Here is a 13,464-nt window from a genome sequence, read left to right as displayed (position 1 = left end):
CGGGAGCGGGGCAGGCCCAGCGATGAGCGCGGGTGGCCGGCACCCTCCTCGGACCGCCGCACCGCCAGGGGGCGCCCTCCCCCGCCCGCCGGCCGCCACGCCCTGGTCCAGCGGAGCGCCGCCATTGGCCCAGTGGCCCCGGCCCCGCCCCCTCGGTGGTCTCGCCCGCGGCCCTCACCGAGTCTGGAGCTGTCGCGGTGCGTCTGGGCCCGTCCCGTCTCGTTCCTCTGGGCCCCGCCAGGTTCCCTCAGCCACCCCCGCCATGCACCCGCGGCGCCCCGACAGCTTCGACAGCCTCAGCTACCGCGGGGTCGGCCGCGACGAACTGGGCCCCGGCTCCAGGCCCTTCAGCAGCGGCTCGGAACTGGGCGCCTGGGTGACCAGCCCGCCCGACATCCCCGGCAGCCGCAACCTGCACTGGGGAGAGAAGACGCCGCCGTATGGGGCCGGGACCCCTCTGGGCGGCGCCGGCCCCAACGAGGAGGCCAACCTCGGGGCGGGCGGCCCCGGCGCCGGTAAGGAAGGGGCCGGCCCGGGGTCGGCCGCCGCTTTTCGCCGCTTCCCGGTCTGCCCTGACCCCGGCTCCGGCCTCCCGCGAGCAGTGACCCGCCGAGCCGGGCAAGGGCGGGAGGGCGCCGGCCCTGGGCTGTGCCGTGGCCCGGCTGAGCGCCGCCCGGGCCCTTCTCTTTGCTGGCGGTGCTGAAGCGCCGGGGAAGAGAGTCCCTTATAAGAACACGGACTGCTCCGTCGCTGCCAGTTGCACTCCAGTACTTGTGTAGCTTCCTGCAAATGTGATCTAAGAGTGCCAGAACGCGCCCCGTTTAGTTTCTCGTTTACCAGTGTGCGGTCATTGCTTCTCATTCCCCATGTAAACAATACCTTGCAGATAGACTCCGCCCTCTTTAAAGGGCAGGAAGTGCCTTTGGGTTTTACAGCGCTGTGTTACTGTGTTGGTGTTTCAGACTGCGTGGCTTCTCTCGGGTTTAAAACATGAGCTTCTGACTTTAACCTCCCCTCTCCCCATTCATTCGTGGTAGCGAGGGAACTGTGGGGCTGGTAAGATTTAAGGAGGCAACTGAATTCAAGGCTTTTTCAGTAATTTTTGGGAAATTCAATAAAAGCCTGCATAAGTAAAGTAATTTTAGGACTTAATGAAATTGAGGTGAATTAAGGAAACTGTGCTGTATCTAGGGTGCTTTATGTTGTCTAATTAAAAGGGGTAGTTTGTAGACAAGTATAAAAAGATTTATTAAATACTAGTTTAGCTGAAATCCAGTTATGTTAGGAGGCAAGTCTTTCTTTTCTGACTTGTAGTGCACTGTTTTTATTCAGGTCTTATAGATGATGACTGCAGCCTTGAGCTGGACTCCATCCATGCATGCACTCATTGAAGCACTGTTCAAGTATCCTTGTATAGCTGGACACTACATTTTTTTTCCCCATCTACATATGGAAGGGGGGAGGAAGATGTGTTAATTCTGCACTTTGGAGGACTAATAAGGAGTTGCTGTAATCACTGAATCCAGCAGCTGCAAATGGTATCTTGCCATTTTTGAGAGGGTTGTCACATTTGCGTGGAGCCCCACTGAAGTTACTGACTTTATCTATGCCTTCAGACTTACTGTACTCTGAAGACTGTAGGGCTGAGCATTAACTTTAAAGTGCATTTACTGTTCTGATGCTCGTCTTAAAGTCTCTTCTGATAATTCCCAAAGTGCAAATATCTATCTGGAAACAGATAACAGAGAATTGAATTAATTACATTTGTAATTCTCCAGTTACTGGACTTCTGCAAAGGACTGGAGTTAAACAAATGGCTTGAAAATTTGCTTTATGTTGATGTTTGTTACTTCATCCATGGCTTCTTGTGTAACTTCTCCCAAAATTCTTCCTTTTTACTGTTTTAATGTTATTTTCACCTCAGTTATCTAAATTTATGTTTCATAATTACTGTAAACTTATGCATGCTAAATCTTTCAGTTGGTTTGAGTTGGGTTTTTTAGATATTAAAACAGTCTCTATTTTAGTGTTCGCTTTCTCTCTTCCTTTTTTCCCTGTAAGAAAAACATAATTTTATGTATAAGAGTATGTACAATCTCAAATGCAGTCCAAAGTACAGATATTCCTAGGGTAATATTTTTTTTATATCCTCTGTTGCTGAGCTGCCATAAATATTGTGGTTTAGTGCTTGCAATTTTCTAATGTAAGTACAGGATCAAATTAGTTTTTCCAATGCTGTGCATGGCATTTTCTCCTGTTTTGTGATTATCACTGCTGTATAATCTGGTTTTGTTTTGTTTTTTGTCTTCTTTTTCAGAGCAGTTGAACAGGCTTGCTGGCTTTGGTATTGGCCTTGCAAGGTGAGAGTTGGGTTCAGTGACAAAGGGGTAGTAAAACTCCTATTTGTTTTATAAACCTTACATACGCTTTTATATTGTGTTTTCACTGCAGTAGCCATAAGCAGTTGAAATGTGTTTAGAAATCTACTACTTCCATTTAGGTTTCTGTTTTAACTGTTGCTCAGAAATACTTACATGAATGTAAGAAACAGTTTTTCATATGGAATGCCCAGGATACCGTGTACCCTGTCCAAGTAATCTGAAAGTAACACCAGAAAACTTACTTTGACATTTGCAACTTTTAATAATACTTTTACACAATGCAGATGTTTCCTAAGAAGGTGAAAATGTCTTCACGTATATTACTGAAGTATCCTAGGACCATGATGTTAATCTAATCAAGTGGCCATTTTATTCTTTGTTATGGTGACCCTGATTATTGGTAGTATTTTTGAGGAAGAGGTGAACTTCAAGATGCTTATGTCCCAGGAAAGTTTAGCCTGTTTTGGTAGTAGCAAACTACTAATTAGTTAAATAGTTACAAAGCTGCAGTATCTTTCTGTGCCACTCCTGCTTGTTGGTCAGGAATTCAGAAACCTACCACAGATGATCCTGTAGCTAGGGGTGTTTGTAAACCTCATCCGTGTCCCAGGTTTGAACAATGTACAGGTAAGTACTCTGATCGCTCAGACACTTTGAGATTAAATGAGTATTTTCTCTGAATGGCTGCAGCCAGGAATTCTTCTTTGAAAATTAGAACTTTTCTGTGGTGTCTTGATTGAAATATGACTTCTGGCAGTAGTAGGAGAGTTGGTTTGGGTCAGTAGTATTTTCAATGAAAAAGAAGTTGGCTGTTAGTACCGGTCCTTCTCTGGCCCTCATAAGGAATGTCTTGATTAATGATACAGTATGCAGAATTAGCATAAAACTAGGAACTAATCCTCTCATAATTGTGTTTTTGCTTTGTTTTGTACCCTGATACTTGGAGGAGGGTGAGATGTGCATGCTACATACATATGGGGCTTTTTCATCGTAAATGTGTATGTGAGATTTTACATAACTTGTTCCTTGGGAAGGCTGTTGGGTAGCCATCAAAAATGCCCTGTTAGTTCACTAGATATTATATTGGTTTTCCATATAGTGATGTGCTGTTTTTAGAGACAGTTAAAAAAGAATTTTCTGAGGAATTTTTAGTGGCTACCTGTGCATTAACTACGATTTTCCTTTAAAGCCTTTTTACAGAAAATGTGTTGGCACATCCTTGCATTGTTCTACGTCGTCAGTGTCAAGTATGTCTTTTATATTACCTATTCCGTTAGAGGGTCCTGTGTACTGTTGTATCTCTTTATTTTCATACTCTGTATGAAAATATGTAGCATAGGAAGCTTTGCAATTTTTAGGGGGACTTTGCTATATTAACACGTTTTTACTTACAGAATACATGTATTCTATTCTGCAGTTTAGCTTATTTTGAAAAATCTTGTTCATTTTTGTTTGGGCGGTGGAAAGCAAATTTACAGCAAGTAAGTGTTTTGAGGTCTGCAGTGCAACTTTCAGATTCCCATTTACAAGCAGGAGTCTTTGTTTACTAAGTTCTGATTTATGTATGGTCTGTTGTTTAAACTTTCAGTATACTAATACTTAAACGGGCTGCCCATTTCCATAGATTTAAGTGAGAATTTACTTATATTTTTAGCTGATCTTTACAGAGTTAAAATTAATGATATTTGAAACGCCTTTATCCTTCGGAGTTGTAGCATCTGCAAGTGTGTTTTTAAGACTGCCATTATTTATATTTTTGACAGGTTAACTATCATGCACGGAATTATCATCTCACTCCATTTACTATTGTCAATATTATGTACTGCATCAATAAGACACAGGTTAGTATTTGGTGTCAGGTTGTATCTGAGCACTGAGAGTTCCTGCTGCATGTATGTACATTGAAAACTCTTTTAAGTGTTTATGTAGGGGGTGTTGAAAAACATGGCTGTTAGGAGTTTTCCTTATTTTTATGGTTACAGAAATGTGTCAAGAAGATCAAGTAAAACTTTTTTTTTTTTTTCCCCAGAAGTACAGTGCTTAGTGGGGAATGATTTTTGGATGTTAGAGAACAAATGGTCTCTGAAGATATTTTTTTTTCATTAGGATTCTAAAAGTTCATTAATCATTATGTGGATAAAGTTATTGTTGAAGTGACTCCTTCCAAAGATAGTACTGAATAAATTTCCAATTCTGCAGGGAAATGGCAATCATTAAACTCAGATCAGAAGGCAGGAAGAAATTCTTAATTCTGAATTTCCTACGGATGTACTTTTTACATCTTGAGCTCTCTTTGTCTATAGAAAATGGTGTTAAGTTCATAATACACAGTATTAAAGTGAGAGACATGCCTCCAAAATTACTGACAGGTCATTGAAAAACAAAAATTGCTTCATAGATTTAAAAATTAGTTGTTACCTAAATTTAATGACGAAGTTTAACGGTGGAACTGTAGTCCTGTGTATTCTGAATTTACTGAAGTTTTTTAATTAATAAGTTGAAAATATTTTTGAATTTTATGTTGCGTTGTTTCCACACACAGGGTCCAAGAGCTCTCTGGAAAGGAATGGGCAGCACTTTCATTGTTCAGGGCATAACCCTGGGAACAGAAGGCATCCTCAGTGAATTTACGCCTTTGCCAAGGTATTGCATGGGTTTTATAGTGCTTCTAATAAATTAATAGGTTGTTGAATTATTTTCAAGCTGTTAGTAAGGCTGTTTGAAAAATATTACTTCATGAGAACAACCAGACATTAAATAGGTTGTTTCCAAGCACAATGTGGTTGTCTTGGAAAAGAGAACCTTATAATCCATAAATAGTGAGGGACTCTTTCTGGAAGCTTTATTTGTTTGTGTCTGCTTACTGGTCTGAGTACAGAAATACTGAAGCAAATTGGTCTTTGGTATTCAACTCTTCAATAAAAAAAAAAATCATAATTTGCTTGTTTTATTCAGGTTTTAATTCTGTGGTAATAGCAAATACCATATCTAAGGTAAAAATTTCTAGTCTTATTAATTTAAATACAGTAAACTTGCACAGCTAATGAGCCAGCACTGACACTTTGCTGAATATTTGTACTGTCTTTGGTAGGTGGGAGAGCAGAATGTCCTGTGTCAGTAAATGAGAAGACCTGGTAAATCAGTGTCCATGTGACTGGCAGCTTTGTCTTCTGCCTTCCTTGGTCAACTATATGTATCTCATGCAGTATTCTCACAAAATAGATGTTACAACTAAAAATCACTGACTTCATATAAAGAGATAGTCATCATTTTACATCACTGTGTCAATCTTCTGCTACAGAAGTTTAGTAATTTTTTTACTAAAAATATTTAAGGAACATGGAAACTGCCATGGGTTTTAAAAGAAGAAGGATGGTTAGGCTGAATCAAATTCTGTTATGATGCATGTATCCATGCTAATAAAAGTAGGCACTTGCAAGTTCAAAAGCACTTGCAAAAGCTACTTCATATTTATTTTAAATATTTCATATTTAACTTGTAAGGAGTGTGTATTTAAGGTTTTTGGTCAGCTCTGTTTCATAGGTAATTGAAATTTCCGTGGGTGTGCTTTCCTCCAAATGTGTTTTAGATACAGCTCTTAGGGGTATACTTAAGTTCATGAGATGTGATACAGTATTTATATCTTCATATTTCTGAATTCTCATAGATGGGAGCAATAATTTTCTACTTGTGGGCCAGTTCAGGAATTTGAAAAGTAGGCTGATGCTGCTGCCAAAATAATCAAACCTTTCTTCTGGAAGACACTTACTGCTTCTTCTGTGCTCCTCCCATCTTTGTGGAAAGACACAATGTGAACAGACAGGAAATTAACTGGATTGAGAAAGTGATCTGGCTAAAATGGTTGTCTCATCTGCACACCATCCACAGCAGTTTCTTACTGAATGCTCTCTCTTCCTTTTTAACGGTGGCTTGCATATTTGGATGGTCACAGGGAGGAGAAGGTTGTAGCAGCAGTGCCAGCAAATCTGATTTTATAGGTTATTTAACCACATTATCAGGCTCCAAAGAACACAAAGAAGTGAAATGTCAATTCTGTATTATAACTACATGAAATAATACTCCTGTTTTAGAAGAGGAGCCCAGAAATGAGTGTTAACATTTTGTACTAGACAAACTTGTTGTGTTATTGTTCTTCCACTGCAAGGACGGTTAGGCCTTGTAGATTGACAGGTTAGCCTTTCACATATGAATTTGGCTGGTTTAATTTTCCACATAATTTTAAGTACTACAGGTAAGTGGATGTGATCCAAATGTCTGAAATAAATAGTGATAGAAATTATCTTCTGTTCCTCTTTAGTGATTGACCTATATATTTAAAATGTGATGGCTAGTAACAGCACACAATTCTTCAAAAAGAGTAAAATCTTTGATTAGAGTTTCTTTGATTAGAGTTATTTTAACTACAAGTAGTGTCTGATTGTGATTCCTGGGCAGCACTCGAAGCTGAACATTTTACAGCTTGTTATTAAAAATGCAAAGTCTAGTGTGCCCAGCACTTCAGACAAGTATCTATACCTCCTAGCTAGAGTACTGACCAAAAACATTGTAAGTACATGTGGTATTCAAATGGTTCTTGAGCTGGGTGGGTTTACATTTTCTGTCAAGTGGAATGTAAACATTTGCTGTTTGTATTTTGAAGTGTGCAACTAGAAATACTACTTCAAGGAAGTATTTATGTCACTTTTGTGTTAAACACACAGGTTTTCTCCTGTTTTATCAGAATAAGCTAAGGACTGGTCATAGGACAAAAAACTTCAGTTATGTCCATATGGAATTACTGTGCAATTGTAGTCTGACCTCTTGTACTCGATTTGTTCTTGTTTAACTGTGCCAGAATATGATTTAGATTTTCTGTAAAGAAAAAACAACAGGGTAGACATAACCTAAAGAGCGGAAGAGTGCAACCAAGCCAAAATGAAATAAAAGTTATGTCTTGATGAAGGAAAAGTATGAAGATTTTAACGTACTCCAGTGTTCCCTGAAAATTGCTTTAAGCACTTGTACATAAGGTTGCTAAATAAATGGTGAACTGATTAGCATCAGTTGCTGTGAGAGCTGCAAACATCTTACTAATTAAGAACTGAAACCTTTTTTGATAGAATGTCTGACAGACCTGAAAAACTACTACAAGTTAAGCATGATTTAGTAAATGTTTTGCTATGTCTTTCCAATCTGGGAAATTCCTCAACATAAGTTGTAGAGCACCGATATGACAACTGGTTGTTGACACTCATGAAAGAATTGCTTGAGAATTACATTGTTTTTTGATTATTCATATTGTGGTAAATGTTTCTCTTTTTAGAGAGCTTTCACATAAATGGAACCTCAAGCAGATAGGTGGACACCTTTTACTCAAAGGGTAAGTATAGCATGTGTTGTATGTCTTATTATCTAAACATAATAAAACTACCAAATGGACTTAAGTTTAGTCTGCTGCCATGTTTACTTGACAAGATGCTAACAGTACTTTTCAAATGCTGATTTTTTTTTAACAATCTTGATTACATACACCACTTTCACAGGTTTTCTTATACTAGATCCCTTGTCTGTGGAAGTCAGCTGATGTAAAATACTAGATTCTTTTAGACCTTAATCAATCTGGTCACATGGAAATAGAATTTAACTAAACTTTTGACTGAAACTTATCACAACTTGTTTTAGTGATTGAGTTATATCTTTGTTAATTATATTAAAGATATAATATAATATAATATAAGATTATAATATAATATAAGATATATTATAATATAATATAATATAATATAAGATATAATATAATATAAAAGTTATATCTTTGTTAATCTCTGATATAATTTGATAGATAAGTTTATCAACTTCCAGGTTCCTTTTTGGCAAAAATTACAGTATTATCATTATGTTAATTCTTACATTGTTTATTTCTACAGGTTAACACATGTGATAGCAATGCCTTTTTATTCTGCAAACCTGATTGAAACTGTACAGGTAACTTACATATATGTGGAACATCTAAAAAGATACTGTTACTCTTTATAGATTAGATTACATGGAAAAATTAATCTTTGAATTCAGGTTTATGTTGCAGTAGTTGCATTTATTTTGCTTAAGGCTCTGTGACTTTGCCGAAACAGGTGTTTACCATGAAGGGTAGATAGTGTACTATCTTAACTCTAAATCTAGCATTAGAAAGGACATTTAATGTAGATAGTTGCAGTATTTTGCATATGAAATAGGGACATGCTGTATCTATGTGTTCCAGCAGATAAAGCATAAAGAAGTTAAGTGTAAAGTTTCTTTGCTAGAAAGCAACTTAATAGGAAGACAATAAAAAACGCATCTCTCTCAGCCTTTTAGGTAGGTGATCTGTGTAATGGGTTGTTTATGAAAATTCCACTTAGATCTGAGGATTTTAAGATTAGTAGCTTTAGCTGTTTGCAAGTGTTTCAGTGAACCAAGAGTGTGTGTGTGTTGTGTGTATGATGTATGAAATGTGTTCTTGAGTTCCTGGAAACATCATCATAAGCTTGTTAGAAACACAGCAGAGGTAATGATAGCTTTTGTGAAAATTTTTATACTGTATTAATCAGTTCAGGGGAGGAACTTGGCTTCCCATGTTTGCATTACATTCCTGTGCTGCCAGAGGACAATGACCAGTGACAAATGACAAGTCAGAGAAAGATTGAATTTCCTGCTAGCATGTTTATATTGACTTAATTGTCGTAGTTTTGATAAAACATGCTGTTCAACAGTATCTGTTTGACACTTACCTAAGTAAAATATTTCATCAAAATAACTGTAAATGGTGGAAATCTATAGTTATCACATTTGTTCTTTTGTCATTAGCATCTCAAACCTCATGGTGGCGTGTTAGGCCAAAGCAGGAATGGTTTTGAAGTGCAATGACTGTAATGATGTTGGACAGAAGAGGAGTCAATAAGGGGTTGTGCTGCTTAACTTGTACTTAAAGTCTGCAACAACATTATGTTCTCAGGCATTTAAACTAGTTTCTCTCCCTCACAGAACAGATAATGAAAACTCTGCAGGCTGTTCAGTATTTCCTCAAAACACTGAGGAATATTCTGATGCTTTATTCTGGCATGAGGTCAAGACATAGACCACATGGACTCAGAGACTTTGACATTTAGGAGAGCACAGAAATATTGAATTTTGGATACAAACCAAATGATAAAACAATGAAGTATAACCATTAGTAGGGAAAAAATGTTTTTAGCTTAATCCTACATTCACAGGTGGAATGTAAATAGTTATTACACAATTTTTGTTTTCAGTACACAAACAGAATAATTACCCCTTCACAGAGGGACTGCGTGGGTGAAGAATACTACTTTAAATGCATATACTGTGATGAAAACATTGAAAACTGAGCTTATTAAATTAATGTGAAAAATGACCTTTCAACAATGACCTAGGTACAAAACTTCACTATGTAGATTCAAGTTCAAAGTTTATAGTCATAGTCTTTAAAGTAAAGAAATCTTGAATTAAATAAGTACTTCCTGGGATTTTGCTCCAGATGTAGACATTTTAAGTTTGTGACAGTTTTGCATTCTGATACTTCAGTAGGTTGAAAGTTGAAGTTCTTTGGTAGAAACACAGATGACTGCAATGCACATTAAAAAACCCTCACTTCTTTAAGATGGGTTCATTCTTTGAAACGAAGCTTAATTGAATGCTGTGAAGAGTGTTACAACAAGTGACTTTTATTTGTACAGCTGTGTAGACACAATAGCGTGCATGTGTTCCACTCATATTTTAGAAGTACAGCAATGATGAAGTGTCAGAGTGGATGTCAGATTATTTTGAAGTGCTCAGCACGAGTTGTAACTCCTTCTTTGTGCTTGTAGAGTGAAATAATTCGAGACAATCCTGGCATCCTGGACTGTGTGAAAGAAGGAATTGGCAGAGTTGTAGGCTTGGGAGTACCCCATAGCAAGCGTCTCCTTCCCCTGATGGTCCTGACTTTTCCCACTGCTCTACACGGAGTTCTTCACTATGTCATCAGTTCCATCGTCCAGAAGCTTGTCTTGTTTGTTTTGAAAAGGGATAGTTCCCACAACCTTCCAACTGAGAGCTCCACTTCTGTGCAGAGCATGCTGGATGCGTATTTTCCAGAACTTATTGCTAGCTTTGCTGCTAGCCTTTGTGCTGATGTCATGCTTTACCCACTGGAAACAGTTTTGCACCGCCTTCATATTCAAGGGACACGCACAATAATTGACAATACAGACCTTGGCTATGAAGTGCTTCCAATCAATACTCAGTATGAGGGAATGAAAGACTGCATAAATACTATAAAACGTGAAGAAGGAGTGCAAGGTTTTTATAAAGGATTTGGAGCTGTTATAGTACAGTATATCTTGCATGTGGCAGTTTTGCAGCTTACCAAAATCATTTACTCAACACTGCTTCAAAATGTTTCTTAATCTGTCCAGGTCTGGATCTACCACATTGGACACGATTGAATTGCTAACCTAGTTATTCTTTAAATGGCTTAGAAAATGAACTTTGGGGAATCCACTCTGTGGAATCTCCTTACACTGTAGAACAACTTGTTTTAAAAATGGGGATATAGTTTCCGAAGTGTAATTAAAAAACAGTTTAAAAATTAGAGACACAAATTGAATATGTTATATGCAGTCATACAGAGGGGATCAGATTTCAAATGTGATTGCATTGAGGATTTACTTTTTCTCTTACCAGTTGTCTGATATAAGGAATGGATATCAATTGTTAGTATCTGCTTTTTAAGCATCACATCTGATATTTAATATGGACTCTTAGCCAGTTTAAAGGAATTTATTTTCTTAAGTTATAAGAACTTGCAAGAAGGGGACTGATAGCTTTACTGGTCTTTTTAAAATGTTTCAAACTTCACTGTTAATGCAACTGTGAGTAAAATAGAAACTGTAAAAGTGATTTAAGTAGACTTAAATGTTTTTACAGGTACATGGAAGATTAATTTTGCTGCAGTGTGGCAGAAGACAAATAGGAATCTCTTGCTTTGTATAAAAACAATAAAAAATGGGTGTGGGGCAAAGTTGCAGCAAATGCAAATTTGGCTGTCTTGCAGTTTGTTTGCAAGGCTTACAATAACTGTGTGAATAAAGCAAATTAGAAACTGATAATGTGCATGTGTAAGTGCCATTTTTAGTTGACTTTTCACTGATAACATCAGGGTTTAATTTTACTCTAATGCTCCATATGATAGTGTAATAATCACACAGATCTGTGTAATAGTAGTAGGAGTCGTGTTTAAAGTGCACAGAAAGCCTGAAAAACCATGGCTGTTCCTAGAGTTTCTCTTGTTGGATTGGAGGGTGTATAAAATTGTATCCTAAATTATTTAGTGCTGATGTCTGTAATTTAAAGTCTCTGGTATTTTAAATATTTTGTGGAGAAGAGCTAAGTCTGTTTATGCGCAAGGGAACCACAGAAATACATCATCTTTGCACTCTCCCCCTTCAGACTCGGCCTGAACATGATTTTTAATCATTCTGAATAACCTAGTCCTTGGTTTCATCAGTAAATATGGGGCATGGGGAGATAGTTTTTGCAAATAAAACAAGCATGTGGAAAGTCACTTAAATTATGAGAGGCTGCTACTTTTTTCACATACATATGTGGCAAGCCTGTTTTTGTGAATGCTATAAACTGATCTGCATTTTAATTATTAATCATCATGCAGTTATCACTTATGGAAAGTAGTCATGGTGAAATAATGCAAAAATGTTGGTCTTTGTAAGTTCAGGTCTACTTTATTATTAATCTAACTTTTATGTATTTTAAATGCTTAAATGTTGAAAGTATGGTGAGCTTGGAAAGTGGTTTGTTTTGAAATACTGTTGATTGCAATTTTAGTGTATAGTGTATGAAATAAAATTGAGAATTCACTGTAAGTACTATAAATTAACTTTCCAAAGAATAATGTAAAGGAATCCTGTTTTGTGTGTTGTTTTACTGTATAGACTCCAGAGTGGCATTTTCAATTTCCTGAACTTTCCTAAGTGCAAGAACATGATGAATTAAACTACATGCAAGAGCTTAGGTAAAATACTCAGTTCGTGGGTTGGTTTCCTTTGAAATTTCTGTGAGTATCAATATGATCATGCCAGAGAGTCATCCAGATTGGAAGGGACCTCATCAGGTCATGCAGTCCAAATTCCTCCTCAAAGCAAGGACAGCATTGACTTGTACATATCCTGGTCCAGTCAAGTTTTTAATACATGAAACTGGCCTTTTTCAAAGGTGTTAAATTCAGATGTAGCAAACATTTTTATGACACTTGTGTTGAAGCAATAACTAAGTGCAACTTGCAGGCCAACACTTTCCAGGGGAGTCTGTAAAATTGACCAATCCTGTTTTTCTAGGAATAAAATTTTAGGGTATTTTGCCTCGTGAAATGGAGGACTTGTCTATATATATATATTCTTCAACAGGGGAGATGAGTTCTCAAGAGTGGCACTAGAGACTGCTGTAATATTTTATTGTGACAAATGCTTTCATTGCTGACAGTTTTACGGTTGTAGTCTAGGTTCTCAGCTCTGTAACTTTAAGCAGGGTGAGAAAGAATGCTGTCAGTGTAGAGCAGTTGTTCTGCGGTGGAAAAAACCTTTGGCTTTGGGCTATTCTTTTTTGGTCCTCTTCCCAGCAGTTAGAATGAACATGCTTAGATTTTTCATGTATACTTTTTTTATCTTCTAAAACACTTAATACATTTTGTCTGGAGTTGTTGGGGGTTTGCTAATACAAAATGTAAATTAGTTTGGGCAGAAAAAAGTAATTTTAATCTTTTCAATCATAAGTGTTTCTGGTTTTCATTTGGATTTTAAATCTGAAGTACTCACTTTTTAGTCCACACAAATGATCAGTAGGTGACTTCAGCAAGAGATAGTGCTGAAATTGGCTGTAGAAATTATAAAATGCTGAATTGGCTATAGAAAGTAGGTTGTGGTGGAATTTCAAGAATTCTTCCACACTCTTGTGCCTGATAAAATTTTTTGTACCTTGTTTTTCTTGCTACTTTTTTTAAGAGAGCTGATTTCAAGAAGGTCAGTGTTCCTGA

The 13,464-nt window shown here is 37.6% G+C and overlaps 1 protein-coding gene across 5 annotated transcripts; it reads left to right on the top strand.

Moving 5' to 3' along the window:
• The first annotated feature begins 212 nt into the window (after positions 1–212).
• On the top strand, positions 213–12,327 carry SLC25A46 (solute carrier family 25 member 46). 5 transcript variants are annotated; one of them, XM_062513502.1, is made up of 8 exons: positions 213–503; positions 2,318–2,360; positions 3,571–3,628; positions 4,145–4,222; positions 4,924–5,024; positions 7,705–7,761; positions 8,309–8,366; positions 10,247–12,327. In XM_062513502.1, the coding sequence occupies exons 1-8, from the start codon at positions 263–265 to the stop codon at positions 10,823–10,825; spliced, it is 1,215 nt and encodes a 404-aa protein (XP_062369486.1). In that variant the 5' UTR covers positions 213–262; the 3' UTR covers positions 10,826–12,327. The 5 variants fall into 5 exon arrangements, with proteins under 5 accessions (XP_062369486.1, XP_062369485.1, XP_062369483.1 ...); XM_062513501.1 differs by having other exon boundaries at positions 213–509; XM_062513499.1 differs by having other exon boundaries at positions 213–515.
• The last annotated feature ends 1,137 nt before the right edge of the window (positions 12,328–13,464 follow it).

This window comes from Cinclus cinclus, chromosome Z (assembly GCF_963662255.1).
Source record: "Cinclus cinclus chromosome Z, bCinCin1.1, whole genome shotgun sequence".
NCBI lineage: Eukaryota > Metazoa > Chordata > Aves > Passeriformes > Cinclidae > Cinclus > Cinclus cinclus.
This window is presented reverse-complemented; position numbering and strand designations above follow the sequence as displayed.